The sequence below is a fragment of the Epinephelus moara genome, chromosome 12 (genome assembly GCF_006386435.1).
Source record: "Epinephelus moara isolate mb chromosome 12, YSFRI_EMoa_1.0, whole genome shotgun sequence".
In the NCBI taxonomy this organism is placed as follows: domain Eukaryota; kingdom Metazoa; phylum Chordata; class Actinopteri; order Perciformes; family Serranidae; genus Epinephelus; species Epinephelus moara.
In genome coordinates, this window is record NC_065517.1 from 41,860,257 (window position 1) to 41,882,641 (window position 22,385).

General features: G+C 42.0%; 2 protein-coding genes across 4 annotated transcripts in view; one reads left to right on the forward strand and one right to left on the reverse strand.

Annotated features, from left to right (window-relative positions):
• LOC126398287 (zinc finger protein DPF3) overlaps nucleotides 1–22,385 on the forward strand; it is a 423,217-nt gene that overhangs the window by 164,568 nt on the left and 236,264 nt on the right. The window lies entirely within an intron of this gene.
• Nucleotides 2,733–22,273, reverse strand: sel1l (SEL1L adaptor subunit of ERAD E3 ubiquitin ligase). 2 transcript variants are annotated; one of them, XM_050057441.1, is made up of 22 exons: nucleotides 21,707–22,273; nucleotides 21,530–21,567; nucleotides 20,623–20,818; nucleotides 17,289–17,456; nucleotides 16,032–16,137; nucleotides 15,327–15,489; nucleotides 15,140–15,193; nucleotides 13,423–13,482; nucleotides 13,249–13,330; nucleotides 12,960–13,114; nucleotides 9,472–9,528; nucleotides 9,308–9,376; nucleotides 8,823–8,900; nucleotides 7,080–7,142; nucleotides 6,741–6,828; nucleotides 6,312–6,460; nucleotides 6,033–6,198; nucleotides 5,069–5,143; nucleotides 4,706–4,878; nucleotides 4,010–4,138; nucleotides 3,620–3,848; nucleotides 2,733–3,576 (listed from the first exon to the last, which is right to left on the reverse strand). In XM_050057441.1, exons 1-22 carry the CDS (start codon nucleotides 21,792–21,794, stop codon nucleotides 3,503–3,505), a joined length of 2,460 nt encoding a protein of 819 aa, XP_049913398.1. In that variant the 5' UTR covers nucleotides 21,795–22,273; the 3' UTR covers nucleotides 2,733–3,502. The 2 variants fall into 2 exon arrangements, with proteins under 2 accessions (XP_049913398.1, XP_049913397.1); XM_050057440.1 differs by having other exon boundaries at nucleotides 2,733–3,614; nucleotides 3,664–3,848; nucleotides 21,707–22,272.

Genomic DNA, 22,385 nt, shown 5'->3' on the forward strand with positions numbered 1-22,385 from the left:
ATACAAGGTGTGTGACTTACCTTTAACATTCAAACAAGGAAGAAAACATTCAAAACAATCATTAAATATCTGTATATCATTTATTCATTTCTTTATAAACTTGTATTTGCGATGGTAAAAATGCAGTCGTCTCGACCAGTGTTTTATTTTAGACAAACTGTGAGCTGTGAGGGGATCGATGTGTGAACGCAGGTCTGGAATCATTTCTTATCATCTCGTCCTTTTTTGACTTCATGCAGACGTATTGGCAGATCAGCTCTAACAACAAGCACACACTGTGGAACTGAACAAATGGACTTAAGAGAAAAAAAAACTGAATGTGGCAAAATTAGAAGTTTCTAATTTGGTTTTGATAAATACTGTACGGCCTAACCATGGCTTCATTTCTCAGATTCAGGTCCATCTGAGCTGAGAAGTGTAGGCAGAGCTCCAAGTTGGACTTTTGGTGAGGGGGTGGATATTCTCACAACAGCTGAGGTTGTGTTACAAAACACACACACACGCACACACACATGAAATCCTCATCCTCTTTCTCTAACGTAGAAACAGTGTAGAGTTTGAGGCGCTGCTTTTTTTAAGGCTGCTCCAATTTCTGCCTCAGCTGACACAAAGCTTAATAAACTAAAAAAAAAGGCGGATGAGAGGAACTGTTGAGATACAAAACACTAGAATGAAATCAAAGCCTGATGATGGAAAGATATCACACAAACATATAGAACATCTTCAAAAACTGTTCTCTGCTTTCTGTCACTGGACTGTATACATCACACACATCTGTTTTTCTGACGTTTTCTCTTCAGATTAAAGTTTAAAAAGCTTGTGCACTCTGCTCTCGCTGTGCATGGGGAGTGACAGAAACGTCTGTATGAATTTTAAAACAGGATCTGCATCAGGGATGAGGATTCGGTGACAGCTTAGTGACTCTGACTTGAGCAGCTTCGCGTTCTTTGTCTTGTTGAAAATGTAACAAACAACCAGTGTGCTCAAACTTACATATCTATCCAGAACTAGGGGTGATACCAAAATAATATACAGATACTGAAGATCAATTCCAGCCTCGATGGGATCGATACCAAAGTAAAGGATCAGTTGTATTTCAGGAGTAAAACAATGTTCCGTTTCATGAACACATCCAGTGCACGTACTCTTTGCTCCTTCACTGCTGTTGTCGTATTGTGTGCACTCAAACATACAGCACACTGCGACTAGTTTAAATCAACACGCAACTGTAGTGATGGCTGAACAAATAAAAAAGAGCAAGAAAGAGAACTTGGAGCTGCAACAGAAAAGAAGGCAGGAGGAGGGAGATGCCGCAACATCCAGACCCCCAAAACAGAGACAGAGTTCGCTGGTAGAGTCGTTTCACAGAGGCTCAAGTAAAGAATATCCAGGTATACAGTAGTGAAAATAATATTTTAGTCAAATAGGATCCTCAGCATAGGTTAATTTGACATTTTTAAACTGTAATTGGTCATTTTTAGCTGTTACTTTAGCGGATTGAGATATGCTTTAATGATCAAATATATTGATATCAGTTTGGGAAGTTAATGTTTATTCGGATATACTGGCACTACGGGGGGAGATGATGAGACAATGGAGGCTGCTGCTGCTGCCCAGACTGGAGTCAGCACCATCAGAGAAATGCCATGATGTTGCTCCAGGGACATGAGCACGCCTCAGCGAGTTAAAGACCCAGAGGCAGAGGTGAACCGGAATCAGAGCGGTCAGTTCAACTTCTGCCTGGGTAGCAAGAGCTAACACAGCAGCAGCGGCTAACATCTGACACCGAGCCATTAAACGGTCCCAACAAACTCACACTGACACCGAAACAGCTTGATTTGGTTGTTAAACCTCTTAGATAACGTTAGCTGTGTGATGCTAACAGTTAGCCCTGTCACTGTGTGTGTGTGTGTGTGTGTGTGTGTGCAGGGCAGGAGGACTCTAAGCATCCCTGGCGTGGAGCTCAAACTCCAGCAGCAGTAGTGCCAAGATAGAGAGGGGAAAGGAGGCGCTGGGCGAAGCAAAACTTTGCACGCAGCTCTACAATGAAATGAGATTTTACACATTTAAAAAAGTCAAAAACAAACAAATAAAAAAAGTCATGTTCAGCCCCACCACCCCTACTTATTAGCTAACAGTAGCGGCAGCAGCGCACTGGTTCCCTTGACAGAGAGCCTACAGGATTTCTCCATTGGATTTTGGATTATTGCAGTAAATAAATTTAATTCTATCAATGTTTTTGTTCAGCAAAATAATCTCGCCAAACAAACACTACTCTTGTGATATTTTTTAAGCGTAAATGCAGTCACCAGAAGAAAAAAGCTAATGCTAGCAACTGACTTTTTAAAGACACGTAAAGGCTTCAAAATGTACGATAAGGGGTATTTACTGACAGTTTGTTACGCTGTAGAACAAAATATGAAGGTCTCATAAGCTTGTGTGAATCACAGACCTTGTTTCAGGCATCTAACCAAAACCGGGAGTGCTAAAATGCTAATTCCCTTCTGGGTTTTAGGACTCATTCCTGCACCACTCTATGGTCAGTTCAAACGAGGGTCGGCTATCCGTATCTGGCATCCCTAGTATTTGTGATTCTGACCCTACATTACTTGGTGTTGGATCAAAACCAGATTTAGTGGCATCACCCACTCCTATCCAGAACAGCTTTCTGTGGATTCAAGGAACCTCAACAGCTTTCTTGTTCTCACACTGATGACACGACATGGCTTAGGTAGATTTAAGCACTGTTACCAATGTTTAATGAATCTTTCTCAGTGTACTGCAGTTATGAGAAAAGATATTGACCTGACATTTCCCCTGAACAAATAACTAATTAATGCAAAAATGTATGGAAAATTTGTTCGCTCAAGAATCTGAAAAAAGTGCCTAAAATGTAAGTCTGAAAATGATCAAAGAAAACGTGCAAACACATGACTCTCTTCCGATCAGGGGCAGCTAATAAAATTATTTGAAGTCATTTTTTTTTCCTGTCTGCTTTTTTTCCTCTAAATACTGTGCTAAATCAGGATGGAAGCAGTTCCACTGACTGTGATTTTCTCAAAAAGGGAGAGTGAGAAGAAACTAACGCACATATTAGACTCCAACTATGTTGACTATGTTGATTAGTCAAGTCCAAAAATGCATTTGATCTGGCAAACACAAGGCTGTTTCCACTGTGAGGACACGGGTGCTTCTGGCAGTATCCTGAGTCACAGACTAGCAAGTCCCAAGTCCGTGTTATCGTCTTAACGCTCTGCTCTGTACCACTGTCCATAAACGCCCCCACTGTCTCTCTTCAGCACAGGACCAGCATGTTTTAAATGGAGAAAGGGAGGTGTGAGACTGCACAGTTCAGCAGCCATCTTAGTCTTCTTTTAGCATGTGGAGCCGGAGAGGTGCTCAAACTAGCAGGTATTCAGCTGGTAAGCACCGGCCGCTCCCCGGGGGCGGGCTGGCAGAGCCTCGTCTGTCTTTTACTGCCCTCACTGCGTCTGGCTTCCTCTCACTGCTGCTCCTCTTCCTCCTGGGCTGGATCCTGGGCTTGTGTCTCTCCCTGACCCTGGGGCTCGGCCGGGGCTTGTGACTGTTCCTGAGGTGGTCTAGGAGGGGGCGCAGGGGCCGGGGGACTGTTCCTGAGGTGGTCTAGGAGGGGGCGCAGGGGCCGGGGCCGGGGCTGGGGCTGGGGCCGGGGCTGGGACAGGTGGGCGAGGGGGAACTATGATCTGGTGTTGGCGCTGCCTATAGGCGATGACTGTGCCTAACAGCAGGGCGATGACGGTCATGAGGTAGAGGTCCCACTCCGGGCCCAGGAGCTGGTCCAGGTCCACCTGAGAAATCAGCTCTTTTAACTGACAGGAGCCAAACAGGGAGAGAGGGTGGAAGACAAAGACACACATGATTCATTTCAGCTCTGTGATGCTTTTAACTTTGTTGAATTACAACTCTGAGTTTCTATCTCAAAGCCAAATTGTCACCACTCCAGCTCGAGCATTAAAGACATAGTACTCACATTAAGATCCTGCAGGTACTGCAGAGTGTAAATCAGGCCCAGCTTGCACAGGGCCAAGAAAACCGGGACCTGGGCATCAGGGCTGGCTTCAGCGGCCATGTCGTAGAAACGCTTGGCTAAATGGATGTCCTGCAGAACCACATGGAACAACTCTGAATCCAGATCAGTCCAGAGACCATTAACCATACTCTGCATTTAAAAATCAATGTGACTAAGTGGACATGAGTCAAAGGTTAAGAGCAAGCTGATGTTTAATGCACTTTTTCCACTAAAATTATATGCAGGTTTTTAAATGCAGGAAAACCCACTAAAAAAGGCTGTAGACTCCTTTCCACTGCCTGGAGACCAGAGCTGTGGAGCTCTGTCGTAGATGATTACACCTCCTGTGTTAGTGTGTACTTGTGTGTCACATTAGGCGTCACAAATGGACCAGAAAACAGGTTAGTAAACAGCAGAAAGCAGCATGACGGCCAGTGAAAATGTCACAGTGGTTCCTTCTTTTAAAATATATCTCATACTAATTAACTCTCAGTTTCAACCTTGGTGCGGATCAATTTGAAACAAAGTTTGAGCGCTGCTTGGATGGAGACGGACGGAGTCATCTGTCCCCAAAGTAAATGCAGATTGTAACCTTTCCCATCAAATACAGAAGCCAGGTGTTAGTGGGTTTTTGTCCTTACATGTGACTGTGCTCACCTGTTTGATGCCCAGACCCTTCTCATGCATGTAACCCAGGTTAAACATGGCCTGGGCACTGTGCTGCTGCTCTGAAGCCAGTCTGTAGTGGATGACCGCCGTCTCATAGTCCACATCTGTCCCGTAGCCGTAGAAGTGGTAGTCCCCTAGTTTTATCCTTGCCACAGTGTAACCTGCGGGTGAGAATTATATGCATCAACTTTTAATGTAAGCAGAAGGTTTTAGCAGCTTAATTCAACTACTTTTACTTCTGTAACCAATCACAGACGGATTCCTGCTTTAAAGAAAAAGGCCAAAATAAAAACATGTCTAGAAAATATGTCACACTGATGAGGGGAGAGGGACAGAGTGTGATGGACTGACCTTGTGCTGCAGCTCTCGTCCAGTGGAGTAAAGCACGAGGGTAGGTCTCATTCTCACTGAAGATTTTTGCTCCTTCTGTTTGTTACAATACAAACACAAAACAACATTCAAAGGTTAGCATGTTGCTTACAAAGTTGGTGGTTTGTCAATTCTTTGGGGAAATGTGCATAACAAAAGACACAAGACTTTTTCTCCAAATTTGTTTCATTAGATCAGTTTTGCTATTGTTTACCAAGAACTGAAGAGACTTATGCTGATTGTGACGCTAACCCTGTGTCTAGACCGCAAACACGATGTTAGTGTCAGGCTGACGTTAAGGCAGCATTCACTTAACACAGAAACAACGGTCTACACTGGCTCTGTCTTATTCAGGCATTTCAAAGTGTCGAGCAGCAAAGGAGCAACCACACTGTCTCTGCAGTGTTCCTCCATGAAGTGAGGATCTCATACTAATGTCTCCGCCTCATAATCCTAAAGGCTTTGAAAAAGTCAGAGAGAGAGAGGATGAAAAAAAAAAACATGACAGAAAACTTTCTATATCACTTTTCAAAATGCTTTACGCATTAAGATGAGGATTACACAACAGACTCAGTAGAAAGGAAGAAATAAAGGAGAGAAGATGCGTCAGAATGAATCAAATCAAGGACCAAGGTCAGATAATAGGAAAAGATAAAAGTTTAATCAGGTATCAACCTCAGGTTTATGTACGTGGAGTCAAAAACATAGACTTGAAGCGTAAATAAACACGTCAGAAAGACGCAGCTGAAATGCAAATGCATAGATTAAAATGAGAGCATACCTGTTGCATGAAACACGTAAGCAACAAATGCATCTGACGTGCTCACCGTCTAAACAATGCCCCCCCCCCCCCCTAAATGTTTCCTGGCATTTAAATAACGTGCTTTTCACTTTAAAACACTTTCTTTCCTTCCTGTCACGACCGTAACGTCACAGTGTTTCTTACTCTGATCCAGAATGAAGGCCACGTTGCTCTGAGCCACCTCGTAGCCCTGCTCAGCCAGCAGCAGATACTGGACCAGCGCAGCATCTGTCTCGCCCTCCTTAAAGCTGCCGTACGCCGTCATGAGACGCTCTGACCAGCGGCCACGTTCACACACGTTCTTGAAAAGCTGCAGCAAAGACACAGACACACAGTTTGACACACGTAAGAACTGGGTCTATGGAACAGTGGCGTACACGGCTGTCATAAAGAGAATGGAGCAGCAGCTTCAGGGTGTCTCACCTCCACAGCAGTGTGGCAGGAGCGCATCACACCGGTACCAGTAGCGTGCATCTGGGCCAAGTTGTAGAAGGCCAGGATGTGACCCGCCTGTGAGGCCAGGTTGAAGAATTTAAGCGCCTGCTTGTAATCACGCTTCACACCAATGCCATCTGAGGAGCGACAGGAAGAAGAGAGACAAAAACTGTGAATCAAATACAGGAGAAAAGATGTGTTCAAGTCGAAGGAAATGAGAGTGTGTGAAGAAAAAAGAGGAAGAGAGATTCAGGGCTGGTGAAAGGCGAATCAAATCTTCAGATGCAGTTACAATATTTACCAGACAGACAACAAGGCAAGAGGAGAAACTATGACAGGAGGAGGCCGTGACATACTGTGTACCCCGAGCACACACCACGCACATACAGAGACACACACTCAGCCCTAAACACTCACTGTAATACATGGTGCCCAGCTGGAGTTGTCCGTCCACCCAGCCCTGCTCTGCTGCCTTCTGGAAGTATTTCAGTGCCAGCTCATAGTTCTGAAGACACAAAACACATCTTCAAACGGCTGCTCTGATTCCAGCATGAGGGAGACGCTCTATCAGCCTCGTACACCAAACGACTGTCCTGGGAATTTTAATTTTGCCTTACTCCTAATTTCACATTATCCATATTCCCTCTGCCAAAAACTGAATCTGCCAGTCAGGCACAGAGTAGGCTGCAAAATAAAAATGGGTCTGAGAGTAGACATGCATTTTAAAAAGGAGTGCAGTGTGTGGAGGTGTCTTACCACAGGGACACCTCTTCCATATAGATAGGCCATGCCAAGGCCGCTCTGTCCCACTGGGTTACCCTGGGTTTAGAAGAAAAGCAGTGAGTCAGTAAAACAGACTGCAACCAAAGTATTCTGCTCTACAAAGGCTAGCTGTAGTAACAATGTTCATCAACAGTAAATTACGACTGAAATTAAACCTTCAGATATTTGTTTTATCTTGTGACGAAATTCCCCGAAATTCGTTCTGCTCTGAAGAAAATAGGGTGCAAAACCTGCAGGAACTACAAAACCTAAATCAAAGCACAGTAAGTGTAGTTACTGCTCTCAGCCTTGGCTTCCAGGATATTTGGGTTCTTTCAGGTCAAGAAAATTGCGGTATCACAGCGGATGGTAGACGTAAGAATGCAGATGATGCCAACAACAAAATAAATGAACTTGACAGTGACTTTAGCAAGAAAGCGCGGTCGCCTTTAGATTTAAGTCTCGACTTTGGAACGGCCAGGAGGGCCCTGCCCGAGGATCTAAGGCTGCGTACTGGCTCATATGGGGTCAACATTTCTGCTATGTAACTTGGGGTCAGACCCAGACAGGCTTTAAAAGTGATCAGTAAAATCTTAAAATCAGTTCTAAAACGCACAGGGAGCCAATGGAGGGAAGCCAGGATTGGGGTGATGTGATGCCGTCTGTTAAAACCAGTCAGAAGCCTAGCTGCTGCGTTCTGGACCAGTTGGAGGCGGGAGAGTGATTTATGGTTCATGCCAGAGAGGAGTGAGTTACAGTAATAGAGTCTGGAGAAGGTGAATGCATGGATTATTTTTTCTAAGTCAGAATGTGGGAGCATGGGTTTGATTTTGGAGATAGTTCTTAACTGATGGAAGCAGGCCTGGACAGCTTTATTGATATGAGGTTGGAATTTGAGGTCTGGATCGAATATTACTCCAAAGTTTCTGGCTGCGGATTTGACATTAACAGACAGGGGACCAAGGCTATTTTCAATGGGACTGGTGGAGTTTAGGGGAGTGAACGGTATGATTTCGGATTTGGAGTTATTGAGTTGAAGAACGTTTTGGGCCATCCAACAGTTGATATCGCTGAGACAATCTAACACAGCAGCTAGGCTTCTTGGGTCATCCGGTCTCAGCGGGAGGTATATCTGTGTGTCGTCCGCATAGCAATGGAAAGACACGTTGTGGCCGCGGATGATCTGACCGAGCGGAAGCATATAAATAGAAAATAAAATTGGACCTAAAATTGAACCTTGCGGTACACCACAGGTAATCTGAGTTTTCGAGGATGTGTAATTACCTATGGTGACCGCAAAATGTTTCAGATGATACGTCATGATGATGATGATGATGATGATGATGACTTGACGTCATCATCATTTCAGTCAACCCTGATAAAGTCAATATTACCACAAAATAATACTTCAGGGTTACTTAAAAAAAAAAAATCCCTGATAGTGGACCAAACATTAGTCGACAGTCTATCAGGAGCTGTGCCTTGTCAAAATAAATCCAAACCTATATGACTGGAGCATGTGTGACTTTACTTTGAAAGGACAGACACAGGNTGTAGCACAGTGTTAACAATGTAACTGATACTATTCTTTCTCACACCTTCAACTCAAACCACTTAAATATATCATTTAATCATTACATTCATATCAGAAACATGCAGGAGACTAGTCCACTGATGGACCCTGATGAGGACTGTTGGTCGACTAGGAAAATTCTTAGTCTACAGCTTCATTCTTACCAAGTCAGAGGCTTTCTTAAAGTACTGCAGGGCTGTCTCGTTGTTCTGAGGAAGATACTCGCTGCCTTCTGAGTACATCTGAAGGATAGAAGGATTGACAAATCAAAAACCTGATGCACTGTCTTAATAAATGCACTGCACCGCCCTCTGTTAACACAGCAATGCCAAAAGAATCATTGGCTTTTATTTATTTTGGAATTCATTTAGACCATCTCTCTGCTCTCCAACTCACTGCTTCTCCCAAGTTCTCACACAGTATGGGCGACATATTTATAATGTTTACAAACAGAGCTGTGAAACAGATGGGTGAAAATATCACATTTAAATATATACTACTAATTAGATTGTTTTAAGTAGGGGGCAATGTTCAGAAAACTTATAAGTGTAAACAGAAAGAACTGTAATAAAACTATCTTAGTACAGTGTTTAACATCTTTCCCACCAAATAACAGAGAGACAAAAGGAATGACAGTCGTGTCACCCACCTTGCCGAGGAAAGCCATAGCGTGTGTGTTCCCCGCATTTGCAGCCTGGGTGAAGTAGTCATACGCCCTCTGTTGGATGAGAAGCATCAGGAACACATTTAAGAGTGTAAACTACAATCACAAGAACACAGTGCTTAGAATTAATCTTTGAAATAAAAGGTCACCTGATGATTCTGTTCTACTCCACGTCCTCCATGCAGGTGGAGCTGACCTAACCCCACCTATCAGGGGAAACAAAGAACATAGTTAACTTCAATGACACATGATAAGTATTATAAATATGCAGATTACATGTCAGATTGATACTTTATACATTTGGTATATGACTCAGATAGATGTACTGTATGGCAACGAGGCCTGTCACGATAACTACTTTTGTTGTTTCAGAAAAGCAGTGACAAACAATTTTATTTTCATTTTGAGACCATTTCATGCCACTGATATGATGATAGTAGCATCATAATTAAAGCACAGTCTTTCAGAGAGCAAAGGCCTTTTAATTCTTAAGAATATCCAGACATTGAAATTAGAATATGAAAAAAATATGTGACATATTTTTTAAGTAGTTAACACCTGTTAATATATATAAGAATGTCTATATAAAAGTAAGGTGCCTTTATAAGGGGAGCCTAAAATGACTCAGTTTGAGACCATACCGTATCAAATAACGGACGGGACTATCATGATGTCACCTACTGGTTTGTGGACTGCTGTTTTGAAACCTTGAGTGCAGCATTTTGGCTTACACCATCTTGGTTTTTACCAAAAAGCCAAAAGAGACCACATTTGGATGACAGGGGGGATTTCACACATAAACAGTGGCGACGCCTTGTAGACAGCCTGCCTCAAGTGGACCCCCCTCAGATGTAGGCCATTTTAAAGGCACTACGTGTAACAATTTCAGTTGAGACAAACAAATTTTGCAGTCAAAAGTGTGTCCTAGCACATGTGTATTTACCTCCATCAGCGTATCTAAGTATGTCCGTAAGCTCCGAAATTCTCATTTACATATATATTGCGACCGGTGTCTCATCATGTACGTGCGCCGTCTTGAAAATACAGGTACGTACAGGGACATACTTGAGAAATACGGAATCGCCTTTCGCGTTTTCACTTGTCGGTTTCCGGTTTCCGCCTGCAGGTAGAGTGACGAAAAGCAGCAGCAAGCAGGCTAGTCACAAGTGCCGGTGCATTTGAAAAAAGGCAAAAAGGCAACGTGACCGGCGATTTCAAAAAACGAGGGTCAACATCGGGGTAGCCTTTCCCAGGTGGAGAGAGCTGCTGAAGGAGAATCACAGCTAACAGCGGCTAACAGCTGTTAGCGACGCAGTGTTGCGAGGAGAAGGATGAGGTGTGTGAGGTTGAGCCACTTGTCAGTTGTCAAAAGACAAGACGTGATTGGTTTGTTTCGATTTACACCCGCCCCAACAGTCCTACATTGTAAACACAGTCAGCATGGTGAGGAGGGGGTTTGTCAACTTGCGTCGCGTATGTCTGTGTAGGAGCCTGAATGAATACTCCATGAAGTATCGGATGACATGGTTTCATCAATGTTATCATAGCTTTTTGGTGAACAGCAGCTACTGTTGTTGCAATACGCATTTGAGACAGTGAGGCGCTAGAATGCGCAATCTGTTTGAATGCAATATATGATTTCAACGTTAGATGGGAGAAATTCCTACACAGTGCCCGTTTAAGCCTTAATAAAATGTAAACCGGTGAGTTATGACAATTCCAACTTCATGAATGTTGAAATTACCTATAGAGACCAAAACCATTTCTTGTACCGGCTGTAAACATGATTATTTCTACTGTAAAGGTGGGCATTTTAACATGGGGGTTTATGTCAGCTGACTGGCCTTTGGAGACAGCCTCAAGTGGCCGTTCAAGGAACTGCACTTTTTGGCACTTGGCGTCTTTTTTCAGCCCCAGAGGTTGAGACTTGATACAATATTTGGCAAAACCAAAACCAAGTGATGCCTCTTATGATTAATAGACAAGCTTAGCAAAGCTTCAGGAACACTGCAGTTACCCCTCTCTAGCTATGCTAACATTACCTGTGGTGTTCCCCAAGGATCGATTCTTGGCCCTTTACTTTTCTCACTCTATATGCTACCACTAGGTCAGGTTATTCGCAATTTCAACATCTCTTTCCATTTTTATGCTGATGATTCTCAAATATACCTATCTATAAATCCATCAGACCTCACCTCAGTTAACATACTCACAGCCTGTCTCACAGACATTAAAGCCTGGATGTCCAGCAACTTCCTTATGTTGAACAACTTTAAGACTGAAGTGATGGTGTTTGGACCTAAACCGCACAGAGATTCTGGAACCCAGATTTTATTTTCATTAGGATTACAGTGCACTCATGAGGCTTGAAATTTAGGGGTAATCTTTGACTCAAATCTGAGTTTTTCTAAACATTTTAGCAATATCACTAAGTCAGCCATCAGTCAAATCAGGAACTTCGCCAAAATTAGATCCTTTCTTTCATTCAGTAATGCTCAAACCCTAATCCATGCTTTTGTTTCTAGCCACTTAGATTATTGCAACTCTTTATTTACCGGACTGCCACTGAAATCCATCAACCGCCTTCAACTTATTCAAAACACTGCAGCTAGAGTTCTTACAAAAACCCGATGGTATGAGCACATCTCCCCTATTCTGGCCTCATTGCACTGGTTACTGGTGGTGTTCAGAATTGATTTTAAAATTTTATTGTTTGTTTTTAAGTCACTGGACGGCCTCGCCCCATCTTACATTTCTGATCTCCTTAGCCCTTACACCCTTCCTCGCACTCTCAGGTCTGCTGACCAGCTGTTACTTTTGGTCCCCAGATCCAGACTTGTGACTGAAGGTAGCAGGGCATTCACTGTAAGGGCTCCACAGTTGTGGAATGCACTTCCTTTGGGTATCAGACAAGCTACCTCAGTGTCGTCTTTTAAAACTCTGTTGATAACTCACATTTATAGGTTGGCTTTTAACTAATAAGTTTTATCTGACCTATGCTTTTACTGTTTCTTTTATTATTCATTGTCTTATCTCTGTTTATTTTTGATCGTGTAATACTGGGATGAATTGTGTGTTTTGCTTTTATGTTTGTGAAGCACTTTGTAAACTTGTTTTTTTGAAAAGTGCTATATAAGTAAAGTTTATTATTATTATTATTGTTGTTCTTGGAGGGTAAAACTATAATGACTTTTTGGCTTCTTGCTAGGGGCCGGCAAGCTAACGACAACCAGGACCGTATGTCTTCCGCTCCAAGCATGCAGCTGAAGACTACCAGGAAGCTACACTCTATTGTCTTTTAAGTGTTGTTTTATTTTTCTTCTGACTTGCGCAAGTAGGTGGAGTGAAGAGAACAAAAGGGTTAATCGCTGCACCCAAGACTTGTGAAGGTGGGAAACCCCTGACATCATGGTGGCTCAAATGTTGGTGAAATTCTTATGTAAACACTCCCGCATGTAAACACAAGGGCAATACTGAGGACATAAAAGTGGTTGTTACGGCCATGCCTGTTTATCATATAAGTCAATACTGTAATTATCATGACAGGCCGAATGGGAAGGTGAAATCACTTCATAATATCAGTGCAGAAATCAATGTATTGAACAGAGAACACTTCTTGAAGGTGACACTCTTTTACCTGAGCCTGTACGTCTCCTTTCTCCGCCAAAAACTGATAGTACTGGATCAAGTCCTCCTCCAACATCCCGCTGGTAGATCCTGGATTTTCCACCTCATCCAGCAGCCTGATCCTCTGCACCGCTGAGCCCCCTGTCAGGGACACATCACTGGCCACTGCAGGCGGTGGTGGAGGGCAGAGTGCAGCAAAAACAAGTGGAAGAGAAAGAATTGTGATTAGGTTATTTGCTTGAGAGGAACCAAAACATCATACCTGGATATTATATTTTAAAAATGCAGTAAACGCTCACCCTGATTTGCCACAAGCCTGTAGTGTGTCAGTGCTGACTCACAGCTCTGAGGAACACCAACACCTCCCCAGTATCTGTACCCCTGATTAAACAAGAAGAGGAAATGTCATGTTTTTTTGACGCAAAGGCGATAACATCTTTGTTGTTGTAATACTAACAGAAAAATCAACTCACCAGAATCATATGAGCGACCAAGTTTCCACCCAGTGCGCCGAAGGTGTAGTAAACCAAGGCCTGAGGAACACAGTGTGAATAATACGTGAACATTTATCAGAAAAAGAAACTGCATTAACATAGCATTATTATTTCACATGCTTTGGTCCAAAGTGCATTTACACTGACATGGTTTATACAGGCACTACTAAATGAAATTCAATGACTTTTTCATGCACTTTTTTCATTTCCAAGGACTTAATTTGAAGCAGCTAATTCATTTTTAAATATATTTTTTCTAAGCATAAAAAAAATGATGTGATCAATGTCTCTATTTTCTTTTTTTCTAATTTGCATTTGACAACATGAGAGCTACGGTGTTCATACTACTTCAATGCAGCACTTTCTCACACAAGTTTCATAGCGAGAGCGTGAACGTTATCACAGAATCTCACTACAACTCATCTCCACCAGCGGTTTCCTGCTGCCTGCCCTTCACCTGCTGACTGCCTGCACATGGCGCAGGAGGAGAGGGAGAGACCCCGCTGCGCTTGCCTGATATCAGACAGAACTTTCAACTCGCTACAAAAAGCACGAACTAAAGCAAATATCTTTGAAATAAAACTATCTTGCTGCTCCAACAAAAATGTTAAATCTGGCAAATCTTAAAACGCAGTGTGATCCCAGTGAATATATCTCTTGTATGCTTCACTCCTCAGTAAAGGCTTTGTATAAAGCCTGGGACCCTTAGTTATAGCACATTAGACATACACCATCATCTTCCATATTACAGGAGAGCAGTCTTCCTGTACCCTTGCCAACCTTGTTAATTTGTTGCTGCCTCTGTGTGGATGAAGGAGGTAAGAAGGGTTGGTGATGCATGTCATGCCCACTTTTTTTCTCTTCTTTTTAACTACTCATTTTATTTGTCATGTCCGAGCTGTTTTGTTCTGTGTTGCTTGTAAAAAAAAATGTAATAAATATATGTTCTTAAAAAACAATTAAATAAAACTATCTGTAAGTAGCTCGAGGAAACCAAACCAGCTGGAACTTAAGTTTCAGTGAAGCTATGACATTTGAGCACCGCTGAAGACAGATGAAAACAAATCAGAGTGAAAAGCCGGCTCATTAAGTTAAGTCATATTAAGTTTAGCCAAGCCAACATCGGCCTGTAGGTCTAGCCAGGGTTTAAGTACAAAGAAAATACAGGACATCATAAAGGCAAAGAGAAAAGAAGAGAGAGAGGGAGAGTCACAGTCAGTGACACGTCATAATTGAAAAAGAAATAAAGCTCACCGATTTCTGATTCTGAGCAATTTAATTATAATGATATGATGAACAAAAGATTGGTCAAAATATAAGACAGCATTACATGGTGCATGGCTGTTAAAAAACAGGCTATTTTAAAGGTATTCCAGTACTTAGGACCTTGCGGTAAACCCTGCAGTAAGACATAACTTAAAATAATATTTCAAATATATTCACTGATAATATTCTTAACCTGTTTACCGTTTTATTTATTTTTTATGTTTTTTATTTTATTGATGATGTTGTTGTTGTCTGGGTTTTTTGTCTACTTTTTTTAATTTGCCTATTTGTCACAATGGTGTCTTAGATTTTGAAAAAAATAATAATAAAATGAATTAAAATAAAATAAAACAAAACAATATAAAATTAAATTAAAAAATAAATAAATAAGAGACACAACTTCAGTCATAAAGAATAAGAAAAAAAGTACCTTAGCCTGACTCGAGTTAACTCCAAGTCCTGCTGCGTACAGGAAGCCAAGAGCCTGTGTAAAAGTCAACAAAGCATAATGTTACATAACTGACTCTCTGAGCACAAATTATCTGCTGTTTGATAAGACGTCAGGTCAAAACGTCTTTTCTCGGGTGACACATTAACATTTTGGATGGGATCTTTACCGTCTGTGCTTTAGGCGAGCCCTCTATGGCGAGCTTCTCAAACATTTCTCTGGCCTTGGTGACGTTCTGGTTCATGTAGTCTCCAAACAGCATGGCGTACGCCACCTTCTCCATGGCCTTCTGGTGGCCCTTCTCTGCTACCTTCTGCAGCTTTTCATATAATCTGAGAGAGTGGTTGGAGAAGCAGAGGTAGCATGAGTGAAGTTAGACTGACATGGGCATGATAAAAGTAATGTGTACACAACAAACAGGTACTGATGTGACATATAAAGCAAATAAGGGTGTGCTGAGCAGAGTCACGTGGTAAAATGCAAAAAATAAATTTACAGTCACATCGGATAATGTTGCTTCCTGTGTAAACAAGGAGCTTTAGGTCATGTGATGAGTGTTCATACACTGAAGGCTACATTAGTTCAGGGTACATTTTAATTTTCTGGCTTCTTTCTTGGCTTGTGTAACCCCAGTGGTCTTCCAACAGCCCTGATGTTTTAAACAAAAACAGAGGAAATATCTGCCATCGTCAGTGTGGTTGGATCAAGCTCATTTATTTTTTCCTTGAACAAAATGACAGCACTTTTGTCATTACAGCATTTGCAATAAACAAATCCAAATGCTTCTTAGAAAAAAACACAGACGTCTTCAAGACAGAAGATTGAAAAGCAGGTTGATAAAACCAGTGGAATAAATCAGAGGGTCTAAACTCACTCTTTCTTCTGGGTCCTCCTGGTGGTGGCATTGAGCATGCGCAGCACAGTCTGATACTGCTCCTCAGCCTCCTCGGCCTGCAGCCTCTGCTGTGCCTGCTCCTCCGCTAAAAGAAGGAGAGAAGAAACCATGAGAACATGCAGATAAACCTTTGGCAGAAGAAAGGGCGAACGCAACTCTGGAAATAAAACCATGATGTGCTCTCAGTGTGGTTTTCATCATCAGTTTCAGTAGCTGATGAGCTTTTTCAAATGCTTTTTATTTGACGAGGAAATAATGATCGATAAACATAATCTATCTTTAATTTGGCTTCAAAATAACACACTGTGCCCTCTTTACACCTGGCAGTAAGACGCATCTTTACAGATTGTATCTAGTTATGTTTAAATCCTTTTACATTAACATCTGGTGTTTAAATGTGTCCTCAGTTTCCGCATTATGATCCGACTGGGATCCAATCAGAGCAGTTGTAGCCGTCTCCACCATTTGCTTAGCCATCAATTCATAAATGACTTGGATGTGGTATGAAGTGCCAAGTTTCGCTTGTATAGTTTTGTTGGACCAAACTGAAAGCACACATTTGGACTCGTCTTGAATCTGGCCTGTAAAGTATAACCCCTGCAGCCTCCGTGAGGGACTTTACTGGCACCGCCCCCACCTGTCAACAACTTGTGTAATAAGAACGGAAAACATAAGTTCCAATTACACAAGTTGCACATTGTGATATTGTCTGCATTTTCAGAGAGCGTAAAAACAAAAGTAATATTTCAGAAAATCTTGCTGGTTCAGATATTTCTTTGTTATATACGTACGTCTGAGCCAATCAGCAAGATTGAGAAGGCAACAACGAGGTCAATGAGGGTGAAACAGGCCTACTGATTATTAAGACAGTGATCCATAGGGAGACTGCATTATAGATGAAGGAGACGCTGCAGCAGTGTTAGCGTCAGATGAGAAAGAGACAGTCGTGTGCGATCACGTACTCCCACCCATCTGTATGTACGCTTGTGTTTAACGTGGTCACAATGCGCCCCTGATAGTCTGGCTGATCAGATCACAGTCTGACCTTAATGCATTGAAGGTGCCTTTACACCTGTACTTTCATGTCACCAAGCACTATCCAACTGCAATATGATCACCCAAAACCCATTTTAATATGAGGTGTAAAGGGGGTCTACAGGTTGTTACTAGTTTGTCATATTTGCTTTGGGGAAGTCTTCTTCTTATGACAGCCAACATATTAAGTTAAAGACTTACTCTCACAGAAACCCCACTTCTTCTCCTGGTCATAGTCGTAGATTGTGGCGCACCACAGCCGTCCATCACCCCGTCCATCAGTGGTACAGTCGAAGTACTCCTTCCCCTGGAAGAGGAATGGGAAGATGCAGGGCTCTCCATGGGCCGTACCTCCATTCACCACAGGAACTGTATTTAAAGAAAACACATCATTATAACACATAAAGTAAAAACAACTGGATACAGTGTCATTTCATACAGAAATAAATGTCAGCACGTCTCTTGTGATTTTCTTTCTATTTCTTTTCTAACGTATTTAAAACTTTACATCAAACATACAAAGTCTGTTAATTTTACTAACTGTCACTAAATGCCCGTCTTCATACAAGCTCAATAACACAGCCACTCATGCAGGATGGCAGCAGGCAAATTACTAACAATCCCCAAGTAAAATGATGTAACTGACTGCAAGAGGAGCCACAGGTGCAAGGCGCTGTTAATTTCTCAGGGGGTTTAACAGTTTATCCAATCTGGTGCTGCCCTGAAACCACACGCCGCTTCGCTCAGAGTCAGCAGAACTGAAAACAGGTTCAGCGTGTCGAGAGTCATCAAAGCTCACGAAATAAAACGAGATAGTCTTCATTCTCAAGAAGACTGACTGCAGATAAGGCAAAAACGTGAGGGCATTGAGGAATCAGTAAAACTAACAGATTATCACTGCTGCAGGCCAGAAACATCAAACACACATGCTTCCATCAGAGCTGAGAAGCTGTTGTAGATTCAGACAACAGGTTGTGCAAATGCACCAATAAAATGACACCTTGATGAGAATCTTAACATCTTTACCTCAGTGACTCATAAGGAGCTAAACTCTGAAGTTTTTGGACATCAAATAATTAAAATAAGTTCAGAGCAGACAGCTGAATCTCTGAAACTGCATGCCTCAACCTCAAGTCTCACTTCATTACAAGGTTATAAACTGATGCCCGGCGGCTCACCAACCCTGCCATGCTGTCTAAAGCCATGCAGGACCTTAAAGGCGGTGTCCTAGAGTTCCATCATGTTTTCCATTTCAAAATTTCATACTTTTCCAGTCTCCAATTTCTTCTCGGTAGATTTTTCAGACCATGTTTGACATCCGAGTACAAACAGCTAAATTTTTGTTACGTAAATAAATTATTTTAAAATCCAACCATTAACGTGCATGTTAAATTATGAGTAAGTATGCGATTATGTTGCCAAATAACTGCCAGAAGATTGGAGCTAGTAGGGCTGACCCGAATGCTTCAACTGTTGCCATGTGAATCAACATTACAGTCCCAAATTGCCCGTGCATTAAGAAATAGTAATCCAACATAATTCATGATGCATCAATATCAGTTATTAGTTATTCAGACAAGGACATTTAAAGTTAGTGACAGGCCCAGTTTTGTGACTGACAGATACGGTAACATGATGTTAAAAAACCCTTCTAGCACGTACAGTAGATTGATATTATTAGATTGGAAGCAAACGCACGCTCCTGTGCATTCTGCCCTCATGAAGGATGCAATGCACTACCTACATTTGGAAAAGATGAAATTCTCCTTAAGAGGGTGTGGAAACAAATTCTACCAGATCTGGCAACCCTTTATAGACCACTTTAAGAAAGCTGCACCGACTTCTTCCCCTGACTAGCCTCGTGTAAATATCAAAAAACACGGTCAACCTGACATCCTTCTAAAAAAAAAACAAAAAACATGATGTTGAGAAAGTAAAACGTCCGGAGTAGTTTCAACATTTACAAAGATGACAACCCCAAAAAGTCGAGTGCCAGATATGCCAAAGGAAACTGGTATATAACAAATTTACACCTAGCTAGTATCAGCTCAGCCATCTTGTAAAGTATTAATATTTCTAGCTATCATGGTGAATGTAACTACGACCTTCATGCTAAAGTGTCTAACTGTCACATCATTTTAGACGCATCAGCTAAAAACTGATGTTTCAAAAAGTGTCCTCTTGTCTCTCATCCCCCCTCCAAGCTTCAGTTAATCCTAAATATTTCTCAAGGAAGCTTCGATGCCCCAAAGCTGGTCTTCAGGACAGCCCTTGTAGCTGTGTACTGCAGCTCATAAAAATCAATTAACTCCAAACCCAGACAAGTTCAGTGCACAGCATTTTGTTCAAGCTACTCTACTAAAACAGGGAAATGTTATTCAGAGTTTGTCATTTTAAATTAAACAACTGTATACCTTCTACCCCTACAGCAACAGAAGGGATGTTCATGTACAATTCACTAGAAAAGAGAAATTAAGTCCTTCAAAGAAATCTCCATCCAAAAAGGAAGTGTCGTAACCAGTGCTCTCTGTCCTCATATGAAATTTCCTTAACATACTGAATGAGTAATAATATTGTGTCTCCCCCCCCCCACATCTTTAGACTCTTTTACAAATCAAAACCATAAATTAGTTGAAAAAAGTGAAATAATGTCATTTTCACGGCGTCTGTTCGGCCTTGTGTATTTGCTGTGTGCATGGACGACAGTAACGCAGCCATCAAGGTTTAGTTTCCTTACACAGAAACACCACTGCATAACTCATTAATATTTGGTTATCTGTGATGCAAATCAAAGATATTGCCCAGTTTTCTTTCAGAGCAATTTGGTCGCAGATGCCTGGCTTTGGTTTGGTTATAAGGCATTTGGGGCAGAGCTGTTTTGCTGGCTGTGAGGTGTTGAGGCAGCTGTGCGTTCAGCGGCACGCCATACTTCTTGACTTGCTTTCAACAACATCCAACTGACCTGCACTCTCTTATACAGTGGTACTGGCAAACTTTGCTTGTATGATCAGTTTATTTTTAGAAGAAGTTCTGAATTCTTTCCCATACTAATCCAGAACTGGAAATGACTTAAATCAAACTCCATAGTTTTCCGTACTGCGTAGGGAGCCTGAACTTCTTATTTTAAGATGCTATAAACATTAAATCTTCACAGCTGAAATGCTTGGAGCCACAGTTTCAGTGTAGTCTAATAGATATTCCACTATTCCATCCATTTCTGGCTTTAACTGGACAGGCAAACACTCTACTCAAAAGTCAGTCTGCCACCAGTGACAGTCAGTATGCCAGCTCGTGATCTCTGTCTCGCACAGACATTTGGAGACACATACATATGCCAAGAAAACAAACCACAGCCAAGAAAAAGCAGCGCCTGTGTTCCGTAGTTTAAACAGAGAAGCTCAAAACTCAGCTGTAACATTCAGTAACACGTTTAAGATTTGAGGTACCTGAGGGCATCATAACCAGTTCTTTGTTTCTGGCTGCACTGCATGAAGTATTTACAGCTCACTGTTTGAGCTTAAACTTTTGTCCTTACCCTCTTTTGGTTTCTCCTCAACTGGAGAAGGCTGCTCTGGCAGGTCCTCCTTCTCCTCTCCCTCCAGTCCTTCACCAGGTAGCTTCTTCTCCTCCTCTGGCTGAGGGGCTTCATGACCAGAGGTCACAGAAGCACCAGCCACAATTTCTGACACCAGACGGACGTCTTCCTCTTCAGAGTCTGGGTCATGGTAAGACTGGAGACGTAAAGAAGAAGTTATGGTTAAGAAACAGATGAAAGAGGGGAAACGGCATTGCATATTATAACAGGCTGAATACAGTTGACCAAGACAAACGCTTCAGATGGCTGTGTTACAGAAAATTAGTGATATATAGATTTCTTTTAAACGTAACAGTGATTTCTCTCAAATGTCTTGCAATGCTGTTGTCTGCTCACATCTTCTTAAATGCACTGAAAAGGTGCAACAGAGCAGAAACATTTTGACTGCTCCGTGCCAATTTGGGTTTAAAACATTGTCATTTTCCTGATGCAATAAAGACGACAATTTGGAGGAGGCTTTTGGAAAATAGAAATCACAGTTAGTTTTTTGAGCCAGCACCTGGACAAGATAGATCTGTTTTTCTCACTGATAAACTGCAGTTTAACAGTGCCAAGTTACGATGACGATCAAGCACTTCCTCCTTTTTCTAAGGTGAACTACATTCAAAATATATTTGAGGTAATAGCTTGGTCATCATCTCATGTAGGCAAATGATAACACAGACTAAGGCTGTAAATCATGTTAGTTTCAACCCATAGAAGACACTAGGTAGCAGATAACCCATGCATTTATACCACCAGGCGTCTGCTTCCCATCATGTCTACATTTCCAACATAACTAATGTATTTTAACCTCAGGACTTGATGTGTTGACTTGAAAACAAATAGCAACTAGCTCATGACGTACCTTTAGCTCTGGTCCTTCATTCCCGTGTTGCTCCTCGTCTGAAAAGTATTAATATGGCAGGAGTTAACACAGAGTAAACTTGAGATGGACAAAGCTGTTTGCTAAATATAAACAGCTGCCTGCAACAGTTGAAGAAACGCAGACACATATTAACCACCAGTTATATATCACACTCACCAGCTGTCGTTCCTTTGACGAAGACTATCAGCAGAATGGTCACTAAATAAAACGTCCTTGCCGTCTTTAAACACCTTTTAAACCCCATTGTTGTTGATGTTGACAAGCTAACAGTCTGCTAGCTGTAGCTGCTGCTATTTCTATCACCACACATCCAGTTCCTGTTGAGTCACCCTGTTTGGAGCATAAATAAACTCACACACACCCAGCAGAACTAAAGTGTGTCGTCTCTGGGCGACAACTTGGTTAATTCTGGCTGCTGTAGCTGCCAAATAAGCTAACAATGCCAATGCAAAGCGACGCTAGCAGCGTAGTAACAGTCTGAATGACGTTTAACGGTAGCTAGCTAACAAGCTAATGTTACTTAGCCACACAAAAAGACAAACCAAACAGCGTAAAATTTGCAAAAGACGTCAATCCTCGGTTGAATAATATGGTAGCCGAGTAGCTCTTGGTACTTCAAAAACATCCGAGTTTAACAGCGACACGCAACAGCTGTATCCTTTAATTTATATTAGCCAGACACTACTTAGCTGCCCATGTTAAGCCCCTACTATTGATCGACACTTCCTATTCTCGCTATTCGACCAATCACAGCGCGCCTAGTTTGACAGTAGCCAATGAGCAGGCGTCAAAGACGTGTCAGCGAATCAGCTGCGTACACAATTATGTTTCTAGT

What these genes read in the sequence shown, in the direction of transcription:
- sel1l (XM_050057441.1), bottom strand. Translation starts at nt 21,794, where the DNA reads ATGGGGTTTAAAAGGTGTTTAAAGACGGCAAGGACGTTTTATTTAGTG. An exon ending in TGGTCGCTCATATGATTCTG is followed by an intron (nt 13,331 to 13,422) that starts GTGAGTTGATTT and finishes TTGTTTAATCAG; the next exon opens with GGGTACAGATACTGGGGAGG. An exon ending in AAGGAGACGTACAGGCTCAG is followed by an intron (nt 9,529 to 12,959) that starts GTAAAAGAGTGT and finishes TTCCCCTGATAG; the next exon opens with GTGGGGTTAGGTCAGCTCCA.